This window comes from Stegostoma tigrinum, chromosome 15 (genome assembly GCF_030684315.1).
Source record: "Stegostoma tigrinum isolate sSteTig4 chromosome 15, sSteTig4.hap1, whole genome shotgun sequence".
Taxonomy (NCBI): domain Eukaryota; kingdom Metazoa; phylum Chordata; class Chondrichthyes; order Orectolobiformes; family Stegostomatidae; genus Stegostoma; species Stegostoma tigrinum.
Window position 1 is genome coordinate 72103673 of NC_081368.1, and position 26344 is coordinate 72130016.

Below are 26344 nucleotides of genomic sequence, written 5' to 3' on the forward strand. Positions count from 1 at the left end.
TGAGCAGCAAGGACCCTCTTTCTGAAAGACAGTAGATTATTTGTTTCCACTATTGATAGGATTTATTCTGTCATTTGTTAATTTTATTCCAAGGGGTATGATGAGAAGGAATCATTGAAATTGGCAGGACAGGCTGAGAGAGTGGTTAATGAAGCATACAACATGCTGGACTTTGTTAATGGGACCAGAGTAGAAAGTGGTATTAAACATGAACCCCAGAGGTGAGATGGGACTGACTGCCCTTAATAAAAAGGCAGCACTTGACCAAGTGTGCATCCTAGAGTCCTCACAAAACTGGAGTCAGCTGCTTCATCAATGACCTTCCCGCCATCATAAGGTCAGAAGTAGGGATGTTCGCTCATGATTGTGCAATGTTCAGCACCACATGTGACTCCTCAGATACTGAAACAGTCCATATTCAAATACAGCCAGATTTGGACGATATTCAGGCTTGGTTTGGTAAGTAGCAAGTAGTATTGCGTCTACAATAGTGTCAGGCAGTGACAATCACCCACAACAGGGAATCTAACCATTATCCCTTGATATTTAGTAGCATTACATCAGTGAATCCTGCACAATCACCATCCTGGGTTCCACTGACTAGAGACGGAACTGGACCAGACATCTAAATACAGTGGCTACTTCAGCAGGTCCCACCTCCTGAGTAATCCGCTTGCCTGGTGAGTGCAGCTGCAACAATGCTCAAGAAGCTCAGTACCATCCAGCATAAGCAACGATTTGATTGGCGCCACATCCACCACTTTCAACATTCATGCTATTTATCACTAAAACCCAGTGGCAGCACTGTCTTCATTTATAAGGTGCACTGCAGCAAATTAGCAAGGATCCTATGCCAATGCATTTTAAGTCCGTGACCACCTAACAGCAAGAGATGGATAGCAGCGTCATGCGAACAGTGGGAACACCACCGTATGCATGTTCTCCTCCAAGTCTCTCACACCATTCTGACTTGGAACTACATCACTTATCCTTTACTACAAAAAGATAGGGGCAGCACAGTATCTCAGTGGTTCGCGCTGCTGCCTTTCAGCACTAGGGACACCGGTTTGATTCCAGCCTTGGGTGTTTGTGGTCTGTGTGGAGTTTGAACGTTCGCCCTGTGCTTGAGTGGCTACCCTCTGGGTGCTGCTGGGTAGTGGATGGGCCAAAGGAAACATGGCTGATGACATAAATGGTGGCACGGCTGAGGAGGCAAGGAAAGATGGGGGCTGAAGGTGAGTGAGGAGATGGCTACAACCATGGAGGATGGGAGGCCAAGGGTGTGAGTGGGATGCTGAAGCAAGGAATCAGTCAGAGGAGAAAATTGGGTGTTAAAGTGCATAGCGACATTCTATGGATTGAAATGTGTCTCAGCTGCATTATTTCTTGTCCCTGTTGCTCTAGATGTTGGTGTGTTCCACTGATGGGGAGCTGTACCCTCCACAGGAAGAACCTGTACCTGCTGATCCTAAAAACAAAAAGAAGGACAAGGACAGGGAGAAGAAATTCCTGTGGAACCACAGCAGTGAGTCACGTTATGCTCATAGTTTATGCCATAATAGAGAAATTATAGTGGGTCTCAGTACCTTAGGCAGTGAATAGAAAATATTCAGGCAGGGTTACTAGTCCTGACTATTCTCCAGTGACTCCATCGATGCAGTGCATCTGTGAATATGAAGGCAAGCGCCAGGCTTGATTGTGATACCTCACGTATTCAAAATATCTGCTCTTATATTGACTTTATCACCGGGAACGGCCACTTGAATAGCATTGAGTCATCAGCTGGCCTGAGTAGGTCTTCCTCTGTAGGAGCAGAACATTGGAAGAAACCTCAGTTCTGAGGAAGGGTTACTGGACCCGAAACGTTAACTCTGATTTCTGTCCACAGATGCTGCCAGACCTGCTAAACTTTTCCAGTAACTTCTATTTTTGTCTTGGATTTATAGCTTCTGCAGTTCTTTTGGTTTTTATGGAAAATACAGAGGTGTGAAGTAAGAAATGAGATGCAGAAAGCGCAAAGAGAGCATGAAAAACTATTGCCAATAAAGTCAAAGAAATTCCATATATGTTCTGTCACTACATTAAAAGCAAGAATATAACTAAGAAAAGGGTATCAGAGATGTACATGGTCTGCAGAAGATGTAAGTAGGCTTCTGAATTAGTTCTTTGTCTCTGCCTTCACAAAGGAGAGGATAATTTAAGTGTTCTAAATAGAGAAGAGGTGTCTGAAATTTTTGATAAGTGAAATGTAATCAGTTGGGAAGTACTGGCGGAACTAACCTTGGAAGAGAATATATCACCAGGGCATGATGATTTGGATCCCAGACTGTTGAAGGAAGCCAGAAAGGAAATAATAGATCCTTTGAAGGTCATTTTCCAATTCTGAATAGATACAATTGAGATATCAGACTGTTGGAAGTCTGCAACTGTTGAACCATTATTTGAGAAGGGTCTGACGGATAGGCCAATTATGTGCTATTTAGTCTGACTCTGTGGTCGGCAAATTATTTTAATCAATTCGGAGAGTTAGATAAACTGTTACTGAGAAAGGCACAGAGTAATTAGGGAGAGTTAGCGTGGTTCTGTTATGGGCAATTTGTGTCTTACTAACTTTCATTTTTGAGGAAGTGACAGTGAGGATTGATGAAGTTAATTTAGTAGATTTGGAAAGGAAATTGGCAAGGTCTCACATTGGCCTAGACAGAAAATGTGGATCAGTGACAGGGAACAATGGTAGTTGGATCTATTTGGGAATGGAAAATAGTTTCCAGTGGTATTTCATACGCTTCAGTGCTGAGTCTCTTGTTTTTTGTGATTTGTAATAATGATTCTGATTTAATTGTATGAGACATAATTGGGAAATTTGTAAATGACACTGAAATTGGCCAGGTACTTGATAGTGAAACGAATAGCTGTTAATTGCAGAATGATGTCAGTAGTTTGGCATTGTGTTGGAGGCAGTTTCAATTGCAGCATTCGAGGGAGCATGAGATAATTATTTAAGTAGAAACGTGGTTATAGAGAGAAGGCAGACGTTTGGCTTTATGTCAGAATTTTCAGATAGCTGGTGCAGATGCAGTGCACCGAATGGTCATCTCCTGCATGGTAACAATTCTGGCGATTTGTTTGAGTGAATAGACAAACGTGTCAGATAGAATTTCATCCAGAAAAATGTGAGGTTATGCATTCATGCAGGCAAACAGAACAAACAGGGTTGCGGGGAACGGAATTGAGAGGAGTATAGGGAGTGAGAGACCTTAGAGTGCATGTCCACAGGTCTATGAAGGTGACAGGACATTTAGATAAGGTGATGAAGAAAGCATGTGGAACACTTCTGTTCATTGGTAATGTATTAAACACCAAAAACGATGTAACCTCATAGTAGTCTGGGTTAAATTCTATTTTTTACTTCTCCCACTCAACTGAATGCAAAACAGAAATTATAGTGTAGAAAGAGGCCACTTGGCCCATTGTGTCTGTGAGCCTTTTGGCTTAATGCAAGAACTGTGTAAAATATTAATTTGTTTGCAGCTGGAGTTTGTGTACAGTTCTTGTCACTGCATTACTGAAAGGACGTAATTATTCTGGAGTGAATGCAGAGTAATTTTACAATAAGGTGGTCAGGGCTTGAAAATGGCAACAATGAGGAAATGCTGAGCAGGCGAGTGTTGTTTCCCTTAGAATTGAAAAGGAGTGACTTCATCAATGTGTACAAAATACCGAGGGGCCAAAGTATAGTCAATAGGAAAAACTTGTTTGACCTAGTGAAGAGGTCATTGACCAGGAGACACATTTAGGATAATTTGTAGAATGTTTTCAGGGAAAATAAAAGAAAAATCTTCCCAAAAAGAGATAATAGGAACTGCAGATGCTGGAGAATCCAAGATAACAAGGTGTGGAGCTGGATGAATACAGTAGGCCAAGCAGCATCTTAGGATCAGGAAAGCTGACGTTTCAGGCCTGGACCCTTCTTCAGGATATTCAGCAGTATAATTCTAGACTTTGTTGTTCTAAACCTGGGCTGTCTGTGGAGAATAGTTCTCAATGTGAAATACTGGGACTGAACTGCTGCATTGGGGAATCAGTGAGCGGTTCACAGCAGAGAATAAGATGATAATTTACAGGATCAGAATTAAGCCATTTGGCCCATTGAAGCTGCTCTGCTATTGGATCATGGATGTCAATCCCATTCTCCTGCCTTTTCCCCATAACCAACGATCCCTTAACTATTTAAGAACTTATCTCTCTCTTTCTTTAAACTCAATGATATAGCCTTCACAACCCTCTGCAGCAACAGGTTCCTCAGATTCACCATCATCTGGCTGAAGAAATTCTTCCTCATTGCAGTAATGGAGGGTTATTTGTTTACTCTGAGGCTGCACTTTCAGGCTTGAATCTGTTCTAATGGTAGAAACATCTTCTTCATGTCCACTCTATCCAGGCATCGCAATATTTGATAAGAACAGAGAACATAGAGCAGTACAGCACGGTACAGGCCCTTCGGCCTATGATGTTGTGCCGAACTTTTACCCTAAACCTAAGGTCTATCTAACCTCCAGGTTCAATCAGATCCACGCCCATCCTTTTAAACTCCATCGACTACAGACCCAGAGTTCTCAATAGCTTCTCACATGACAAGACCTTCATTCCTGCAATCACTCTTGTAAACCTCCTCTGGTAGCCCAACACATCCCTCCTTACATACAGGTCCAAAACAGCTCACAATATTCCAAATTTGGTCTGATCAGAGCCTTGTAGAGTCTCAGCAGTACATCCTTATTCTTGTATTCGTGTTGTCTTGAAATGATGCTAAATTGCATTTGCATTTGTAATTGCCAACTGAGCCTGCATGTTAACCTTAAGAGAATCCTACACTAGGATTCCCACATCCCTTTGTGCTTCAAACTTGCAAAGACTTTTCCCCATTTAGAAAATAGTCTAGGCCTCGATTCTCCCAGCAAAGTGCATAACCTCCTACTTTCCCACATCTCATTCCCATCTGACACTTTTTTGCCCACTGACTTAACCTGTCCAAGTCCTTCTGCACTATCTGTCCTTCCACCTTCTTTGTGCCATTTGCAAACTTAGCAAAAATGCCTTCAGTCTCTTTGTCCAGATCATTGATGTATAATGTGAATAGTTGTGGTCCCAACACTGACTCCTGTGGAATTCCACTAGTCACTGGCTGCCAACCCAGAAAAGACCCCTTGATACCCATTCTCTGCATGCTGCTAGTCCGCCAAACCTCCAACCATGCTAGCGATGCAATTGTCATATTTCATCTTCTCCCCTAGTTGCTTTTTCACTTGCCCTCTCTGCTGGTTTTCAAAGGCTTCCCAATCCTCCGGATTTCCACTAATCTTCACTATATGGTGTTAGGGGCAAGCAAACAATGTGCTCTAATTTAGCAGCATCCTGTGTGGCACCTTGTCAAGGACCTTCTGGAAATCCAAATAGATTATGTCCACTGGCTGTCCTTTGTCAAACCTGCTCATTATCACCTCAAAGAAGTTTGTCAGATTATTCAAGCATAGCCTCCCTTTATGAAGCAATACTAACTCAATCCTATTTTACCATGCATTTCTCAACCATACTCTGCAATCTCAATCTTCATAATGGACTGTATAAAATCTTGTCAATGACCTAACTGGCCTATATTTTCCTGTCTTGTGCCTCCCTTCCTTCTTAAACAGGGGTATTACATTAGCCATTTTCCAGTTCTCTGGGATCATTAGTGACTCTAGTATTTCTGAAGATCACCACTAATGCCTCTACAATCTCCTTCAGATCCTTCAGTGTAGTCTATCCAGCCTGTGTGACTTATTCGCCTTCAGATTTTTCAGCTTTCCCAGCACCTTCACCTTAGCAATGGCTACTGCAGTCACCTCAGCCCCCAACTCTCTTGAACTATTGGTATGTTATTGGTATTACCCAAAGTACCTATTCAGTTTCTCCTCCATTTCTTTGTACTCCATTACTACTGGCCCCTCATTTTCCAGCCATCCAATATCCACCCTTGGCAAGCTCCTCCCTGTGTCTTTGTAATTACCTTTACTCATTTGTAATAATGTTACATCCGATTCCAACTTCTCGCTCTCAAATTGCAGGGTGAATTCTATCATGTTGTCATTGCTCCCTAGGTCTTTCTTTACCTTAAGCTCCCTAATCAAGTCGTCTTCATTGCACATCACCAAATCCAGAATTGTCTCATGAACTCTACCACAAGGTGCTCCAAAAAAAATCTGGTAAGCCATTCCATGAAGTCCTTTCCTTAAGATCTGCTATCAACCACGTTTTGCCAGTCCACCTGCTTATTGAAGACTCCATGATTTACTGTATTAGTGTCTTTCTTGCATGCCTTTTTTATCTCCTGATATATTCTGTTGTGGTAGAGCTCGTGAGACAGTTCTTGATTTGGTGATGTGCAATGAGGAAGACTTGATTAGGGAGCTTAAGGTAAAGTAAGCCCAAGGGAGCAGTGACGACAACATGATATGTCATCTTCGAGGAAACAGCTCGAACAGTACATTGACTTCACTGACACCTTCCACCCCAACCTTAAGTTCACCTGGACCATCTCCGATAGCTTTGTCTCCTTCCTGGACCTCTCTGTTTCCATCTCTGGCAACCGCCTGGAAACCGATATCCATTTCAAGGCTACCGACTCCTGCAGCTACCTGGAATACACCTCCTCTCGCCCACCTTCCTGCAAAAATGCAATCCCCTATTCCCAATTCCCCGGACACTCCAGATGTCCTCGTTTCTCAAGGACCACAACGTTCCTTCTACAGTAGTCAAAAACGCCCTCAACTGTGTCTCTTGCATTTCCCGCAACTCATCACTCACATCCCCTCCCCACAATAACAATCAAAGCAGAATCCTCCTCGTCCTGACATACTACCCCACCAGCCTCCCGATCCGATGTATCGTCCTCCGGCACTTCTGCCAAATGCAATCTGACCCCACTACCAAAGACATTTTTCCCTCCCCACCCTTATTTGCTTTCTGAAGGGACCAGTCTCTCCGTGACTGCCTTGTCTGCCCCACCCTCCCCACCAGCCCCACCACCCCAGCACTTTTCCATGCAACTGCAGGAAGAGCTACACCTCCCTCGTCACCCACATCCCAGGCCCCAAGAAGACATTCCACATCAAGCAGATGTTCACCTGCACATCTGCTAATATGGTATACTGTATCGGCTGTTCCCGATGTGGCCTCCTGTACATCAGGGAAACTAAGCGGAGTCTCGCTGACCACTTTGTGGAACACCAACGCTCGGTTCGCAATAAACGACAGCACCTCCCAGGTGCCAACCATTTCAACTCCCTCTCCCACTTCGTGGACGACATGTCCATCCTGGGCCTCCTATACTACCACAACAATGCCACCCGAAGGTTGCAGGAACAGCAACTCATAATTAGCTTGGGAAGTCTGCAGCCCACTGGTATCAATGTGAACTTCACAAGCTTCAAAATCTCCCCTCTCCCAAGGCCCACCGCCACCTCCTACCTACCAGCCTCATTCCGCCTCCTTGACCTGTCTGTCCTTCCTGGACTGACCTATCCCCTCTCTAACTCCCCATCTACACTCACCTTTTACTGGCTTCAACCCTGCCTTATTGACCTGTCTTCTCCTCTCCACCTGTCTTCTCCGTTATCTGCCACCCCCTCTCTCCCTACTTATTTCCGAATCCCCTACCCATCCCCCATTTCTGAAGAAGGGTCTAGACCCAAAATGCCAGCTTTCCTGCTCCTCAGATGCTGCTTGGCCTGCTGTGTTCATCCAGCTCCACACCTTACTGTCTCAATCTGTTAGCTAGTTCCTTGTTGGAGAAATACAAACATTTTACTTCTCTGTAGTCTTCCCGAAGCCCTCCATCAATCCTAAACTAATCACACAGCCCTACTCTCTCTCAGTAGCCTCAAATCAAGTTTGAGCTAATTGCACTGCTTTGCTGTCTCCCATAGCACTATGACAATCCAATCAAATTCAGCTGGCTCACACTGTGCTTATAGTACTGCATCAAGCCTGAAAAAGTTCTACTGTTCTGCTGTCTCCCCAGAACCCTGCTTCATTCCCAAACTAACCCAATCCCTATAGCCCTGTATCGATCAATCAAGCCTACTGCCCCAATCTCTCCTCAAGACCTGTATCAATTCCAAAGTAATCCCACTACCCTGCTCAGTCAATCCTGAATTTATTCCACTACCTCATTGTTTCCTTATAGGTCTCTATCAAATTTCAGGAATGAGCTGTGTAGTGGGATTCATTCATAAATCTGAATCAATCCTGAACTAACCCCACTAACCTGCTGTCCCTTCATAGCCCTGTAAGAATACCTAATTCATATATCCGAACTTGTTCTCATTCTCAAAGTGATCCCACTGTCTCGTCTTTGCTCAGTAACCCAATCTGAATCCCAACTAATGCAAATGCCTTGTTCGCTTAGAACAGAACTATACAATCAGGAACCAATTCTGTAATAAGGGATAACAATATGTAGAGAACTGGATGAAAACAGCAGGCCAAGCAGCATCAGAGAAGGAGGAAAGCTGATGTTTCGGGCCTAGACCCTTCTTCAAAAGATCACTGGGCTAATAATCCAGTAACCCAGGCTGTTGTTTGATGTTTAGACCCCAGTGTAGGGGTTATGTCACTGACCTAATAATCCAGTAACCAATTCTATATACCCATTTTTCTCCTCAATCCTGTACCAATCAGATGACTGTAGGTTCATCTCCTACCTGGCTTCCCACTATAGTCTGAAAATACCTGATCTCAGAAGCTAAGCAGACTCAAACCTGGTTAGTACTTGATGGGATACCACCTGGGAATACTAGGTGCAGCAGACTTTAACAGAAGAAGCACAACACTTCACATTGCCAGGGACCACGTTCGATTCCACCCTCGGACAACTGTCTGTGTGGAGTTTGCAAGTTCTCCCTGTGTCTGCGTGGGTTTCCATCCACAGTCCAAAGATGTCCAGGCTAGGTGGACTGTGGCAAATGCTGGGGTTATGGGGATAGAGAGGGAGATGGCGATGGCGATGGGGCTGAGTGGAATGCTCTTTGGAGATTTGGTATTGACTTGATAGGCCAAATAGCCTCTTGCTGCACTGTAGGGATTCTACAATCCTATGAATCTAAAACTAATTCCACTGCCTCACTCTCTAATTATTGTCCAGAACGTGTCCTTATACTGACATCTTGTGTAAGCAATGTAGGAGGAAGAACAGAACATCTGTTTCCTCATCCTGTTCAGTACAGAAGCTGCAGCAAAATGGAGGCTGGAGAAGAGTAGTGTAATATCTTTAGTGGATTTAAAGTTTAAATAGCTTTGACAAAGGGATCAAGACCACCATCATTCTGGAGTTCCACAGGAGAGTAGAACCTCTTGCTGAGGGACAAATGGCAATCTTTTGTTACCATGACTGACCTGCTGCCATTTCCCTTCGATTTCAGTCACGTGCCCCCTGAAGAATGTCCGGAAAAGACGATTCAGGAAAACTGCAAAGAAGAAGGTAAGGACTTGAAAAACAATCAATCTCTTATAGCTGCAGGAGTGTATAATGTGTATATCTAATCTGTGTTAAATCAATCCTAAGGATGTTTGATTTCATAGTATACCTAACAATATAAAAAACAGGAGCTAGAATAGGCCCTACAGCCACTCCAACCAGCTCCACCATTCAAAAATATCGTGACTGACTTAAAACCTTGACTTCAGGTGAGTTACTTGGTATCTAACGCTGTGCTCTACCTGTTATGGGAGTGTTTGATGGGAACAGTGTAGAGTGGGCTCTACTCAGTATCTAACCTTGTGCTGTACCTACCCTTGGAGTGTTTGATGTGGATGGTGTAAACAATGATCTCATTTTCAGTTTAGAGGAAGCTTTACTTTGAGCGTAATCTGTGGCATGTGGTACAAGGTTACGCACAGTGCGAGATGAATTTGGTGGCTTGTGCAGAATGAAATTAAAACTTTGTTCTCAACCGATACAATGCAACAGTGAAGCCTCATTTATTTATTTTTTGTTCCTAGTACATTGAGTCTCCAGATGTTGAAAAGGAAGTGAAGAGGCTGCTGAGCACAGATGCTGAGGCTGTCAGTGTCCGTATCCTTTCTGTTTATGGCAGAAAGTAGTGCCTACCGATGTGTGTATCATCATGCGTGACAACAGAGATTTCCAAAACACTTCATAATCTGCAGAGTAGGAGACATGGCAGCCAGTTTCCACCCTGCAGGGCTGTGTAAAGCAGTAAATGGCTGGTCATCTGTTTGTTGTGCTGGCATATGTTTGCCTGATGTGTTTTAAGAGATCAGTGAGAACTTCTCTTCCCTTCTTCAAAATTGGTCATAGTGGGTGCTGTCCTTTTCTGATTGAACACTCCCTGTAAACATTGAGCTCCTTTTTGCTGTATTATTGTGAGTCTTTTGTTCTTCTCCCAATTTGGTGTAGGCAACTCAGATTAAAGCCAGTGATTTCATATCTCTCCAAGCATCCTGAAGGATTGCCTGCTGAGTGGCTAGGGAATGGCATAAATAGTTTGATCAGTGTTCATTATGGGGGAAAAAAACACACTTGAGTGACCAGTCTGAAGTGAACCCTAGTCAGCTTCCCTCTGATTTAACTGGCTGTTTCTGTTATCACATAGTAATCACCGAAGGCTTAAAGCCTCATATGTGGCACATGCAGCAAAGTGACATTAAGGGCTGTGTGGTTTCTGCTTTATCAGTGAGTTAAGTGGGGAACAACACACAGAATCTTGATTTCAGCATATTGATTGTGCAGGGCATGACTCTGTGAAGAGAGCTCAGGCAATTTGAGGATAGAGGAAATGTTGAGATCGCTGCTGAATATTTATAAAGTTGATAGATGGTTTGTAAAGGACAGGACAAACATCAAGTGGAGGATTGGATAATTTTCGAGTGTTTATTTAAATTTTGTAACACGGGCCTTGGCATTTTAAATCATCGCAATCACCACATCCACAAACATCCAGTTCCTCCACCATCATCGCTCAGTAACAGCAGTGTGTATTTATCTACAAGATGCACTGCAGAAATTCACCAAAGATCCTTAGACAGCACCTTCCAAATCCATACTCACTTCCATCTAGAAGAACCAGAATAGCAGATACGTTGCAATACCACTAAAGATGCATCGCAAGTTCCCCTACCCAGCCACTCGCCATCCTGACTCAGAAAGATATCATTATTCCTTCACTGTCACAAGGTCAAAATCCTGGAATTCCCCCCTGTAAATGGCGTTGTGGGGCAACCCATAGCAGGTGGACTGCAGCGGTTGAGGAAGGCAGCTCACCATCACCTTCTTGAGGGCACCTAGAGTCGGGTAATAAATGCTGGCTAGCCAGTGATGCCCACGTCCCACAAATTAATTATTTAAAAAATTTGCTTTTCTTCCATTTGCTGTGAGGTGAAAACTGAGCTCAGCCAGTGCAGTTGGAAGAATAATGTCTCAAACCTTCACAAACAGTAGCCTGCTGCGTACGTCTTTACAGCCACCGCTAGAGTGAGTCCTCATGGTCTACTCACCTCTGCTCTTGAGATTGCAGCACTTGAGCAGCTTGAATTTCCTCCATTGTTTGCTGAGGGAAGATGCTCGAGTCTGGTTGACATTGGCCTCTGCATTATGTCCCTTAACACTGCCCGTGGGCAGGGTGGGAGGTTATAGCGGAGGATGAAACAAAGGAAGTGGAGAACCAGGGCTCACTGCCAAACCTCGACAGCTTATCACCAGGATCATCTGGGCACAAGCCAGGCCACACCTCTGCAGGTACATAAATGAAAAAGGTCTTACTGAGGCAGCAAATGAGGAATGAACCCAGGGGGAGAGGGAAGGGCTGGAAACTGATGTGAACCTGGGATGGGAGCATGATTTTGGGGTTGTGGTTGCAGTGAGAAGGGTGGGAGATTTGGGGAGGAGAGGTAAGGCTATGGGTTAGGGTGAGATTGGGTGATAAGGTGATATAAGGGGAGTTGGGTGGGAGAATGGTCAGTTGAATGGAGGCAAGAGATAGAGAAGGCCAGGTAAACAGGGTTTGGGAGCCGGGAAAGACTGAGCAAAGGAAGGACAGAGGGAGCAGGGACAGAGGTGGTGTAATGGGACAGGCCAGCAGATGGGATTTGTTGTAAGAGCCTGTAAGGGGCTAGTCCTGGTCAGTGACTTAGAGGAAGAGGAGAGGCCTGAGCTCTGGTGCATCTGCTCCATGTCCGCTCAATATGTTTTACAGTGGAGAGAGATGAACTGCGTGAGATCTTCAATGACATCAGCAGCAGCAGCGAGGAGGATGAAGATGAAGGTGATCGCCATGATGACGAGAACCTGAACATCATTGATTCAGAGGATGACCTGGCCCGACGTTTGCAACAGAAACTGGAAGAAACTGATGCCCAAATGCAGCCAAAGCAAGAATCCAACCAAATGGGTAAAGTCAAATGATGTGCCTGGCTGACACACAATAGGCCACTCACCTACTCTTCTGCCCTGTAGTTCTATTCCCCCTGCAAGAAGGAGACCATTGTGTCAGGCCAGAATAGCAGGCTGCACAAGTTCGAACACACAATTGTTTGCGCATGTCTTAGTTGCTGTGTAGCCAGGCTGGCAAGTATTCACCACCAGGAGGATGAGACCCTCTCCTTTACTATTGCTTGAACTAACCCTAACCTGAACCCTAACCTGAACCCTAACCCTGTCCAGCACCTGCTTGTGTAGGGGCACTCAGTGCTGATAAGCACAGGGTCTAAACGGAACAAGCCCACAATTTAGTCCCTGGTGAGTGTGAAATATCATTGGGTTTACTGTGCTCCAGATTAATCTGACCAGTTATTTCTGTTCATTGTGCATGTATACTGTCTGAATCACAGCATGATACTCTCTTTTTTACCAGAGATGAGTCAACATGGCTTCTTTCTTATGAGGATTATGGTGTGGAGGTAAGGGAGTACAAAGGGATGAGCGTGTATTGAGTAGTGTGATTTCAACAGCTTCCTTCTTGTCTCCTGGTAGTGGTGCAATTCCAGTATGAGATTGAAAAACTGAGAGAGACATTGCAGAAAACCCAGGAGAAGAGGAAGCGACAGGAGGACCTTATTATGAAGGTTGAGAATTTGGCACTGAAGGTGAGTGGAGGGACATTAGGCAGATGTCTCAGTTAAAAATTACTTCTTGTCCTCCTTCAGGTGAGCTAAAAGTGAACATAAATTCACCACAGTCTTAACAGCACATAGGGCTGTTCTCATTAGAGAGAGGCAACTGGTGGCGATTTAGTCTGAGGGTCACCATGCCTAAGGGGAAGGGAGAAATTGGGAAGGAGGATCCTTTATGGTACCCTCAGCTAGTGTGGGAATTGAACATTGCTAGCATCACTCTGTATCGCAAAATGGCTGTCCACCCAACTGAGCTGAACCAACCCCCTTACCTTCAGGAGAGGCAGAGTCAGCACCTTCAGGGGGCGGGGGCTGAGAGAGTGGGCACCTTCGGTGGGGGGATGGAGAGAGAGAGTGTCAGCACCTTCGGTGTGGGAGAGAGTGTTTTCAGCACCTTCAGGGAAATAAGAGTCTACAGATGTGGCAAGATTGGGGAAAGCTGGGAAACAATCAGCACCTTCCTAACCTCTAACTCTCAATCAAGTCTAGATCTGGTTGTTATGGACCAGTGGGTGTGGCTTTTAGCATCCCAGCCATGTTAGAGCACCACAAGTAAATGTTTCCGGTAGGTTCACTGAGCCTGTGTTTCTCTTTCAGAATCGTCTGCAGGCTGTGGTTGATGAGATCAAACAACAGGAGGAGAAGGAGAAATTACAGGTGAAAGCTTATCTCACTTTCTCACATGCTGTAACCCCCCACTGCAAGGTCATGATCTGTCACACTCTCGAACTCTGTCCCTTGCTCTTACTGCCATAATCTCTCCCTCACTCTCATGCTCATAGTCAGACTCTCTTAGAATTGCAACAGGAACAGGAGTGGGCCATTGAGCCCTTCAAGCCAGCTTGGCCATTCCATTAAATCGTAATTAATCTGATTGTAAAGTCAAATCTGTATTCCCATTTACCCTGATAACCTTTCACCCTCTTACCAACAATCTATCTACCTCTACCTTAAAGATATTCAAAGACTTTGCTCCTACCACTCTTAGGAAGGGAGCTTTAAACATTCTTAACCCTCAAAGTGTTGTTTTTGTTTCACTTCTGATTTCAGTGGGGAGGCCCAAATATTTAAACAGTGTTCCTGATTTTACGTTTTCTCTTCTGAGGAAATGTTCAGTCCGCATCTTCCCTCTTAAGACCCTTCGGGAAATTAGGTGTTTCAGTCAAGTTACTTCTTGCTTTTCTAGCCTTTGTTCTTCATAAGATAACTTGCACACTTCAGGTATTAATCTAGTAAACCTCTTCTGAACTGTCTACAATGAGTTTATATCCTTCTTGAAATAAAGTGACCTATACTATTTCCAATAATTGAGATGCAGTCTCAGTAGTGCTGTGTATAATTGAAGAATAACTCCTTTTATATTTAGCTCACCTTGCAATAAATGATAATATTCTACTAGTTTTCCTAACTCTGTGCTGTACCTGCGTACTAACCTTTTATGATTCAGGAATAAGGACACCCAGATCCCTCTTCATCCAGAGTTCTGCAATCTCTCATCATTTCAATAATATGCTTTCTAAAAAAAAACTCCTGCCAAAATGGACAAATTCATATTTTCTTCATATTATGCTCCATTTGCCATATCTTTACCCATATGCTTAATCTATCCATATTTTTTGTAACCTATTGTGTCCTTTTCACAACTTACTTTCCTTTCTATCTTTGTAACCTCAGCAAATTTGGCAACCTTACCTTCCATTCCTTGATCAAAGTCTTTGACATAGATTGCCAGCAGCTGATGTGCCATCACTACTTGTTACATATTACCAATCTGAGCCAACTGTCTGTTTCCTGCCAGTCAGCCAATCTTACATCAATGCCACTATGCTATAACTTACATCATGAGCTTTTATTTTCTACAGTAACCTTTGACGTGGCATCATAGCAATACCTCCGAGAAAAGTAAAAACAATATGCACCCACCAGTTTCCTTTTATTCACAGCACATGTTATATCCTCAAAGAACTCCAATTGATTGATCAGACATGATAGACTTCATTGTAGGCACTGAACAGAAATAATGAATGAAATATTTGATGCATTGGTTTTAATTTGCTAAAGCTGCCTTGATTCAGATTTGGTCCGATTAGATTGAATGATAGACTGTATAACTCCTTCGTTCAAAACGGGAAAGAAATAGAAAGCAGGAAATTATATGCCAGTTAACTTCAGATCTGTCATAAGGAAAACTTTAGAAGCTATTACTAAAGAAGTTATAGCAGGTCACTTGGATAATTTCAAGGCAGTCATGTAGATTTGCTGTTTGTCCTTGGAACATCAGAGACTGAGAGGTGACTTCATAGAGGTTTGTAGGATCATGAGCATGGATAGGGTGAATAGCCAAGGTTGTTTTACTAAGGATGGGGAGTCCAAAACTCGAAGGCATAGGTTTAAGGTGAGAGGGGAAAGATTTAAAAAGGATTTGAGGGTTAACCTTTTAATGCAGAGGGTGGTGTATGTATGGAAGGAGGTACAAGAGGAGGTGGTTGAGCAGGTATAATTACAACATTTAAAAGGCATCTGAATGTGTATATGAATAGGAAGAGCTTAGAGGAATATCGGCCAAATGCTGGCAAATGGAACTAGGCTACGTTGGGATGGACAAGTTAGACCAAAGGGTCTGTATCTGTGCTATATGACTCTTTGACTTATAACGTTAGCTGTTCTGTAGGACAGAGAACAATCCAGAAGGTAATGAGAGCATATAAAAATTACATTAATCATGTGTGACTTGTAGATTGGGAAATTGATATTGTCAGAGATAGCCACAAGGGAATGTCAGAGTGTAGTTCAGCGTTTCCTAGAACAGTATGTTGTGGGTTCAGTCAGTGATCAGGCTGTTTTGGATTTGGTGATGTGTTATGAAGCAGGTTTAATAAGTAATCTCACAATAAAAGATCCCATCAGGAGCACTGACCACAACATGGTACAATTTAGCATTCAGTTTGAGAGTGAGAAACCTGACACTGAAACAACTGTGCTAAACTTAAGTAAGTGTAACTATATGGGATTGAGGGCTGAATTGGCTGGAGAGGACTGGGAAAGGAGTTAAGCAGCAAAGAAGGTTAATGAACATTTAAGAAAATAGCTAATGATTCATATCAAAGTACCATGCCAGTAAGGAACAAGGATCTTAGGAATGGGATAAAATGACTATAGTTAACCATGGAAGTTAAAGATAGTATCAAATTGAAAGAGGAAACATAAAATGGGGAAAGATTAGTGGTAAATCAAAAGATTGGGAAAGTTTTAAAAGCTAACAAAAACTTACCCAAAAGAAAAACAAGAGCAAACCAGCAAGTAAAATATAAACAGGCAGTAGGAATCTTCTTTAATATATAAAAAAGAAGAGAGGCAAAGGGAACATATGCTCCTCTGAATGAGGCTAGCAACATAATAGTCAGATGCGAGAGAAGACAAAAGAGTTGAGTAAATACTTTCTATCAGCTGTCATGTTAGAGAGCAGTAATAGTATTACAAAAATACTGAAAAATCAAGAGTCTAAAATAATGCGGGAGAGGGGAGTAGTGAGGGAATAAATGTAATAACTATTGCTAGACAAATGGATGAGTGAAATTCATGACATTAAAGGCTATTGGGTACCATATACCTAATGGGTTGCATGCTATGATTTAAAAAAAATAGTTAGAGATGTTGGTTGCTCAGATAGTAATGTTACAAGAACCCTTAAATTTTGGGAAAAGCCCGCGAGGATTGGAAAACTGCCAATGTAACACCTTTATTCAAAGATAGATGGAAGCAAAGAATAGGTATCAATAGGCCAGATAGCTTAACATCTGTCACTGAAAATGTTAAAGTTTATGATAAAGGATCTAATAGCATAGGATGTGAAAATATATAATAGAATCATGCAGAGTTGGCATGGCTTCATGAAGGTGAAATTGTGCCTGCTAAATTTATTAGAGTTCTATGAGAAGGCAACAAACAGAGTGGATAAAGGGGAACCAGTCGATGTAATATATTTTGCTGTCCAAAAGGCATTCAGTGAGGTACCACTCATAAGGCTGCTTTATAACATAAAAGCTGATGGTATCAGGGTTACTGCTTTAGCATGGATAGAGAATTGGCCAACTAAAAGAAATCAGAGTTGGGGTATGGGGCTACATTTCAGGATGGCAACCTGTGACTGGTGGAATGCCACAGTGCCAGGACCGCAATTATTTTCCATCATCTAGGTTATTTCTATATTTTGTAGTGAATTTGCTGTTGCAAAGTTTGCAAATTATGTAAATATAGATGGGAAGGCAAGAGCTGAGGAAAAGTCTGCGGGGGGATATAGACAGATAAGCGAGCGGGCATAAACTTGGCAGGTAGAATGTAACATTTGGAAATGTGAGATTATTGCACTTTGAGGGAAGAATGTAGTGCGGAATATTATTTTAAATGGGAAAATGGAATTCAGCACAGAATGATTTGGGGATCCTCATACATGAATCAATATTTGTTGCAGTAGTGTTTGGTGTGGACCAAACTGATATCAAGGAACTTAGACATGCTGCTGATGTGCCGCATCAATCTGTCATACTACCCTTAATTGTTCTGTGGAACTATTTAATTATTTTCTTCGCTTTTATATTTAAATATATGTTAATATATTTAATTAACTTTGCCACCAGCTGCTAAACTATTTTGAAACTTTGGAATAGAATAAACCTTAATTATATACCAGAGACACTCCAGTTGACCAGCTTCTTCTCCTGTAACAGAGTAAGCATAAAACATAGAACAGTACAGCGCAAAACAGCCCTTCGGCCCTCGATTAGCAACAGTACCCTTTCCCTTCCTTCTCTGTAATTCCCTGAAGGACATGACAACGGCACTCTATTGTAGTTATTTCAATAAACCTGTTTATACATGTTAATGACACACCTCAGGGACAAATGGACCATGAACCTACACCTCCTGTCCTAAAGATAGGGAATACCACTGCACCCTAGTGATACTCAAGTGGCAAGTCATATAAGTTTGATGCTTTCTATCTGTTCCTAACACAAAAGCCTATCTGATTTGTTGAGGATACAGTTTCAACTCATTCTTAAACTCAGTTATTAGATTTGTACAGAATGAACATTTAAATTTTCTTGTACACCGTCTGCGCGCACTCTCACTCTCATTACTGGAGGAACATAGCGAGGTGAAAGGTATTAAAGAAATTACGGGGAGACACGAAACTAGGAGATGGTATGGAGTTTAATGGGCCCAGAGGACACTGGTATTGGAAATCACCTGGGCCTGGGGAAAGGTGTGGGTATCCTCCCAGACATCGCTGGGACCATAGTGCGAGCGTTCCTACTGAGTTCAACTGCAGATCCTCCAAACCAGCTCAATTTGGCCCCCTTGTTATGCTTAATATATTTGTATCAAAATAGAATTTTTGAATCATATAGCATTCTGTATTTGACAGCTTGGTCTCAGTGTTCGCTCTCGCCTAGGAGTCAGAAGGCCATAGTTCAAGTTCCACTACAGAACACATATTCAAAGTAGACTGACCCAGTGCTGCATTGTAGTAGGTGCATTCCCTCACGAGAGGTTAGATTCAGTCCATCTTTGACTAAAGTTTAATATTTGAGAATCGTCACCAGTATAGATTATCTAATCATTATCACATTCCTGTTTTTGGGAATTACTATCCACAAATTGGTATCTGTGTTTCTTAGGGATATTGCAACACTGACAATAAGTAATTAAAAAATATTTAATTGTGAAATGCTTTGGGACATTCTGAGAAGAAAAAAACTGTTTTCTGAAGTTCTGTTGGTCTTTAAGGTGATTGAGATTGTTTAGGAATGTCTCAAGCATGGGTGACCAGTGCATGGTAATGCAGATTCTAAACCAAACAGCAAGGAGCGACGGGCCATTTTACAGAGTCTCTGATTCCTGACTTACCTTGTGTTTATCATCCTTCCGGTTCAATTATTCCTGCTGGTGCTCTGTGCTTCCTCCTTTCTCCCCTCATCACCACCTCATTGTTTCTCACTCTCATCATCCTTGTACAATTTCCCCACTCTATACTGACCATCCATCACTACCAACTCTTTCCCGCACCATCCCCAACCCTCCCCCAGCTTTTGCTCATTCCTCCCTTACTGCATGGCGTGGATAAAGGTGTGAGGAAGGTGCTTAAGATTTGTCCATACGTTATCCCTAGTTGCAGCCATTTCCTGAACAGTAAGTGTCGCTGTTCACTGCACCAGGAACTATAAGATCTCACGTTAGCTGTCACCACTGTGCAGACAGCTCCTGTCAGTTTGATTTTGTTTCAATTATGTGCCATTGTATCCAAGCATAATCGATATCCATCAAGACTGTGGATGTAACACACTGTCCTTTCCTTTTCCAGTTGGCTTCTTTACAAACACAGCTTGACAACCTGCTGAATAAATGAAGGACTGTTCACAAAATTTTTTCACCAGGACAATGCCACATTGTGTGGGGTGCAAGCAACTTGCATGACTAGACATGCCCATGATCAGAATCAGTGTTGCAAACCATGTGTGACTTGTACATAAATGTGAATGTAAACCTCAATAAATGTACCATTAGTAATTTTTAACAGTAAATGTTTGCATTTGTCATTACCCTTATATGGAAACCACTGCAAAAAGCTGGCATTTATTGTCCTTCCTAAACTTGCTTTGAGAAGGTAAGAATAAAGCTTATAGACTGGCTACGTCTATGTGATGAATGTCATGAATCCAGGTGTGTGATCCAAGGAGGTTGAATGGATGGCAATTCATGTCCAACTTGAGCTGATGGCACTTGATTGAATCATACCACTGCCACCCTTCGATCCTCTGTTGTCTGAAATTATCAGACTGATAGCTTGTGACTTCTACTTGATAAGCAGAAACGTCCTCCAATTAAATACCAGGAAGACTGAAGTTATTGCATCTGACCCTTTTGCCTGATCTGATCTCATCTTTCAAGCTGAGCCTCACTGTTACAAACATACAATTTTTTTTTTCCACTCTGTTTATTCACGGGAGCAGGGTGTTCCTGGCCAGGGCAGCATTTATTGCAGTTAAGAGTCAACCATATTTGCTGCAGGTCTGGAGTTACATGTAAGCCAGACCAGGGAATGTGGCAGTTTCCTTCCATAAAGGGCATTAGTGAATCAAATGGGTTTTTCCCAACAATCAACAATGGATTCACAGTCATCATTAGATTCTTGATTCCAGATATTTATTGAATTCAATTCCGCTGTCAGCCATGGCAGGATTCAAACCCAGGTCCCCAGAATGTTATCTGGGTCAACAGTCCAGTGATAATACCACTAGGCCATTGCCTAGAGGAGTAGATGTAGACTCTTTGCACTTCAAGCCTTCTGTGCCATTTAGTTAGATCATGATTACTTTGTATTTTGAATTCCCCATTACCATCTGGTCCCAATAACCTTTACTTCCTTTAAGTATCAAAAATCTATCTATCTCTGCCTTAGAAATCTCCCAATTTTCACAAAATGTTTACAGATGTAACTGACTACCATGGAGAATAGCAATCAATTGAGTGAGTTAGAGTAAAAGAGAATTCAGGGAATATTGTAAGTAGGATTGGGGAGTTACAGGCATAAATTGTAATATGGAATTATGATGTTGTGGTGATAACAAAGCTGGTCAAGGAAATGCAGGGTTGCCTGTTAAATATTCCTGGCTGTAAATTGTTCAGCAAAGATGGAAAATGAAGGAAAGAAGAAAGGTGATTAAGATGAGCATTGCAGTGCTGGAGAAAGAGTCAGAACAAAGAGATCAGAGAGTCCAAGAACAAAATCAATTTAGCTAGAGTGAAGAAACAAAAAGGGTAGAATTACATTTCTAGGTGTAATCTATAGATCACAAACTATTGGAAAAAGAATGTAGAGGAATAAATCTGCCGGGAACTTGCAGATGTGTATTCCAGTGTTATGGAGTGCTTATAATTTCAGTTACACAAGTTGAGACAGAGATAGTGTAAGAGCCAGAGAGGGTTAGGCCTTCCTGGATTGTGTGGAAGAGAGTTTTCTACAGCAGTATGGGTCCAGTTCAATGAGAAAGGATGCACTTTTGTACCTGGCTGTTGCAATTCAGGTGTGCCAAGTCAATTAAATGACAGTGAAGGAACACTTAGAAGACAGTAATCATTGTATCGTTTTGTTCAGGATGATGGTAGGGAATGACAAACATTAATCCAGAGTGAGAAATACCAATTGAAAGACAGCAAACGTCAAAGGGGACAAGAATGGAGCTAGGCAGGACTGACTGGAATGCGAGGTTGGTAGAATAAACTAACTGAACAATTAGCTATCTTCAGAGAGGACTTGGTTCAGATACAGACAACGTATATTCCCTCAAAGGGAAAAGATGGGATAAAAATTCCAGAGCTCCCTGACAAAATGAGATGACAAAGGAAATAGAAATTCAGGTAGAGAAGAAAATATAGGTCATGACAAGTTTCATGTAGAAAATAAAGTTAAGTACCAAGAGGCATATTGAAGGTTCAGAAGTAAGATTTTTTTCAAAAACAAAAGCAAAAAGAGAAACAAGGAGAATTTGAGAAAAGCCTGGCAGCAAACATTAAAAAAATGTTGCCCCAAAGCCATCAATGGGTGTACAAATAGTAAAGATGTGTGTATAATTACTGTGTTTAAAAGACATTTGGATAAGTACGTGAATAGGAAAGGTTTGGAAGGATATGGACCAGGAGCAGGTGGGACTAGTTTGGGATTCTGTTTAGCCTAGGCAGGTTGGACAGAACAGTCTGTTTCCATGCTGTATGACTACATGACTAGTGAAAGGACGATTTGGGCTGATGTGGAACCAAGAAGGAGATAGTAGGAACTGCAGATGCTAGAGAATCTAAGATAACAAGATGTAAAACTGGATGAACACAGCAGGCCAAGCAGCATCATAGGATTAGGAAGGCTGACATTTCAGGCCTAGACCATCTGAAGAAGGGTCTAGGCCCGAAACGTCAGCTTTCCTGCTCCTGTGATGCTGCTGGGTCTGCAGGTGCACTGGTCTTAAGCTTTCAGTCTTTGGTGTGCTCAAGGGAGATGGCTGGGGACTGGAAATTTTCAAGCATTATGGTGCAAGAAAAGTCGTAAAGGTATTCTATGGAATTGCAGACTAATCAGTTTAACTTCAGTGGTGGATAAGGTTCTAGAGAATAGTATTCAGATAGAACCAAGTCACAGGGAAAAACCTGGGTTTTCTGAAGAAGGGTCTCGGCCCGAAACGTCAGCTTTCCTGCCCCTCTGATGCTGCTTGGCCTGCTGTGTTCATTCAGCTCGACACCTTGTTATCTCTGATTAGGAAGTATCAGCATGGATTGCAAAGGGGGAAATTGTTTAGCTAACTTACGTGAGTTTTGTTTTGAAGAGGCGATAGAAAGGCTTGATGTGGTAACAATATTGATGGTGGAGGAATAATAATGGTGTTGGTGTTCATGAATTTTCAGAAGGCATTTAATACACTGACACACTACAGACTTGCAAAATACATTATTTCCATGATCTATAATGGGCCAAACAACATGTATGTAATGTGATAGGAAACAGTAATGATTAATGGCTATTTTTCAGGCTGGAGAAAAATTTGCAATTAAATTCCTCAGGGTCAGTATTGGAACTCTTGCTTTTCCTGATGTACACTAATCTAGATCTTTTTGTGCAGTGGACAGTTTCAAAGTTTGCAGATGACACAATGTTTGGAAGAGGTGTAAATTGTAAATCAGTGTGGAACTCAAAGGATGCTGCCAGGTTGGAATGGGTGGACAGGTTGCAGGTGAGATTCAGTGCAGAAAAATATGACGTGATGCATTTTAGTAGAAGCAAAGGGGGAAAAGTTTGGAAGGATATGGACCAGGAGCAGGTGGAACTAGTTTGGGATTCTGTTTAGCATAGGCTGGTTGGACAGCTACCACAAAGTAGGGGGTACAATACTATAGTGGAGACAGCAGCATCAGCAAGCTGGGTGTACATATGTACAGAACATTGAAGGTGGCAGGACAAGTGGAGAGAGCAAGAAATAAAGCACATGTGCTCCCAACTCTTACTGGGGCATGAAGTACAAAGAGGTAATGTTGAACTTTTTATGAAACACTTGGTAGACCACAGTTAAAGTATTTTGTACAGTGCTGGGTGCAACAGAATCACAGAATTGTCGCAGTGCAGAGGATGGCCATTTGGCCCATCATGCTTGCACCAGTTCTGTTACCCAGTGCTGGTCTCCTACCTTTTCCATGTCTCTGTACACCATTTTTATTCAAGTAATCATCCAGTGCTTTCTTGAATGCCTCGATTGAACCTGCTTCCACCACATTTCCACACAGTGCATTCCATACCCTAACTATTTGTTGAGCAAAATAGTTTTTCTCTCACATCACTCCTGCTTTGTTTGATTCTCGCTTTAAATCTATGCCCTCTCATTCTTGTTTTTTGAATGAGCTAGAACCGCTTGTCCCTTTCTCCTGTGACCAGCCCACTCATGATTTTGAAACTAATTTTCAAATATCCTGTCAGTCATCTTCTCTTCAAGGAGAACAGGCCCAACTTCTTCAATTTATCCTAACAACTGAAACTTCTCATTCCTGGAGCCATTCTTGCAATTATGGGAAAGATGTGAATGTTTTGGAAATTGTGCAGAAACATGGTACAAGAATGGTTCCAGGAATGAGAAACTTCAGTTGTATAGGTAGAAGGGAAAAATTGGTTTGTTCCCCCAAGACTGAAGAAGGCTGAGAGGAGATCTGATGGAGGGTTTGAAAGTCATGAGTGGACTGGATAGAATAGATAGGCAGAAACTGTTCTCACTCATAAAAGAAACAAGAAACTGAGGGTGCAATTTTTAAAGTGAATTGAAAACAAAGCAAGGGTGACATGAGAAAAAGTATTTCCACTCAACAAGTAGGGTGTGGAATGCACTGCCTGGAAACGTGGTGGAGGCAGGTTCAATTAAAGCATTCAGGATAGTTATTAGGATTAAAATAATGTGTCATTTGGATCAACATTTGAGGGGTAACTTTTTCAGACAGTGATTCAGATGTGGAATGAACTGCCAGAGGAAGTGGTACATGTGGGTAGAGTTACAACATTTGAAGGAACCTTTGGAAGGTACGTGAACAGGAATGGTTTACAGGGAAACGGGCTAAACACAGACAAATGGGACTAATTTAGTTTAGGAAAGTTGGTCTGCACGGATGAGCTGGACGGAAGGGTCTGTTACTGTGCTGTGTGATTCTACGATTCTAAAATTCACTGGCGCACAAATCATTGAGGAAAAGGTACCAACACATTCCTGTCCTAAAAAGCTGAACAGTGACCCCTAATTCTGAAATCCCTCACTCGAGGAAGCATCCTTCTTATGTCCACTTCTGTGCTGGGATCCCATAAGACATGCCAACTCCTTATCCTACTCTAAGATCAAACTATCCTGCAGACTGTACATTTTACAATCATCTATATGTCTATCCAAAAGTCACTTAAATGTCCCTAATGTATCTGACTCCACATGTATCTTCCAACCACATATTTGTCCTATAACTAAAATGGCTTTAATAGCAGCCAACTCTATCCTTGCCCTAGCTCGTCTGCTGCAGAAAGTCCCATTTATACTTTTGGTACATTGTGACTTTACTATACCACTGCATTCTTAGCTGGGTTTCCTTACATTTTACTCTGTCAGACTAACCGGCCTATGTGTTTCTCCCAGTACTTAGTAGTTAGTTGAGTCCTGGAATCTAATTAAGCAAGTATTAAGAGTGATTTAGAAAATTAAAGTATGGTCAGACAAGCTCAAACATGATTTTACAAAAAGGAGACTTTGAGATTTTTGAAGATGTAATTAGAAGGGCAAATGAAGGAGAGTCAATAGAAGTATGCTTGGATTTCCAAAAAGCATTTTGTAAGGTGTCACAGCAAAGTTTAATATAGAAGGTAGGGGTTTGTGAAGTTGGAGGAAATATTATTAGCATTAATAGAGGATTACATTACTTTGGTGCAGGAAGTAATCAGCTGATTATCAATGTTCACTGCATCATTAGTGTAAATTTGTTGACTCAGTTACCAAAATGGCCAATTGCTTCTCTTCAATATTCCTTGTGATAACATCCACTAGGCTTCTTTAATGAACTCAAAGTGATCTGTTCATTATGAACAAAATTATTCTTAAAATGAATGGCAAACTCTGGTGAGCATGTTAACTATGATCAAAATTAAACTATGTCCCTTAAACCTCTCTGCAAGCACACTAACACAACACGATGATAAGATGACATTTTCTGAAGAAGGGTCTAGGCCTGAAACGTCAGCCTTCCTGCTCCTCTGACGTTGCTTGGCCTGCTGTGTTCACCCAGCTGTACACCTTGTTATACAAGATGACAAGTCTCTGTAGAGATGATGGTATTGTGGAGTATTGTGTGCAGTTTTGGTCTCCAAATTTGAGGAAGAACATTCTTGCTATTGAGGGAGTGCAGCGTAGGCTGACGAGGTCAATTCCCAGAATGGCGGGACTATCATATGTTGAAAGATTGGAGTGACTGGGCTTGTATACACTTTGAGTTTAGAAGGATGAGAGGGGATTTGATTGAGACATATAAGATTATTAAGGGATTGAACACTCTGGAGGCAGGAAGCATGTTTCCGCTGATGGGTGAGTCCAGAACCAGAGGACACAGTTTAAAAATAACGGGTAGGCCATTTAGAACAGAGTTAAGGAAAAGCTTCTTCACCCAGAGAGTGGAGGATATATGGAATGCTCTGCCCCAGAAGGCAGTGGAGGCCAAGTCTCTGGATACTTTCAAGAAAGAGATGGATAGAACTCTTAAAGATAGTGGAATCAAGGGTTATGGGGATAAGGCAGGAACAGGATACTGATGGTGGATGATCAGCCATGATCATAATGAATGGTGGTGCTGGCTCGAAGGGCCAAATGGCCTACTCCTGCACCTATTGTTCATTGCTTATTGTCTATTGTATTAGTTAACAAAAAAGGGAAAAAGTGCAACCACTGTAGGCAAAGGGTCTGGAAACAAATGACAGGGTAAGATAACTTATCATGACTGCATTTCTTGTTGGTGAAGCTGCAGATTGCAACTTGCAGCTTCAACTGCAGATTACTGATCATTGTCTGTTTCTGATTGTAGTACTTGAATTTAAATTGTTGAGGATTGGTCAGAGTCC

The 26344-nt window shown here is 42.2% G+C and overlaps 1 protein-coding gene across 1 annotated transcript in view; it reads left to right on the top strand.

Annotated features, from left to right (window-relative positions):
* Positions 1 to 19751, top strand: part of taf7 (TAF7 RNA polymerase II, TATA box binding protein (TBP)-associated factor) — a 33700-nt gene extending 13949 nt beyond the window's left edge. The window contains exons 5-12 of the mRNA XM_048544144.1: positions 1405 to 1525; positions 9462 to 9520; positions 10042 to 10114; positions 11681 to 11797; positions 12255 to 12449; positions 13031 to 13143; positions 13768 to 13827; positions 19532 to 19751. Coding sequence (XP_048400101.1) covers positions 1405 to 1525; positions 9462 to 9520; positions 10042 to 10114; positions 11681 to 11797; positions 12255 to 12449; positions 13031 to 13143; positions 13768 to 13827; positions 19532 to 19576 — 783 coding nt within the window. The 3' untranslated portion in view covers positions 19577 to 19751. The remainder of the gene's footprint in view (positions 1 to 1404; positions 1526 to 9461; positions 9521 to 10041; positions 10115 to 11680; positions 11798 to 12254; positions 12450 to 13030; positions 13144 to 13767; positions 13828 to 19531) is intronic.
* The last annotated feature ends 6593 nt before the right edge of the window (positions 19752 to 26344 follow it).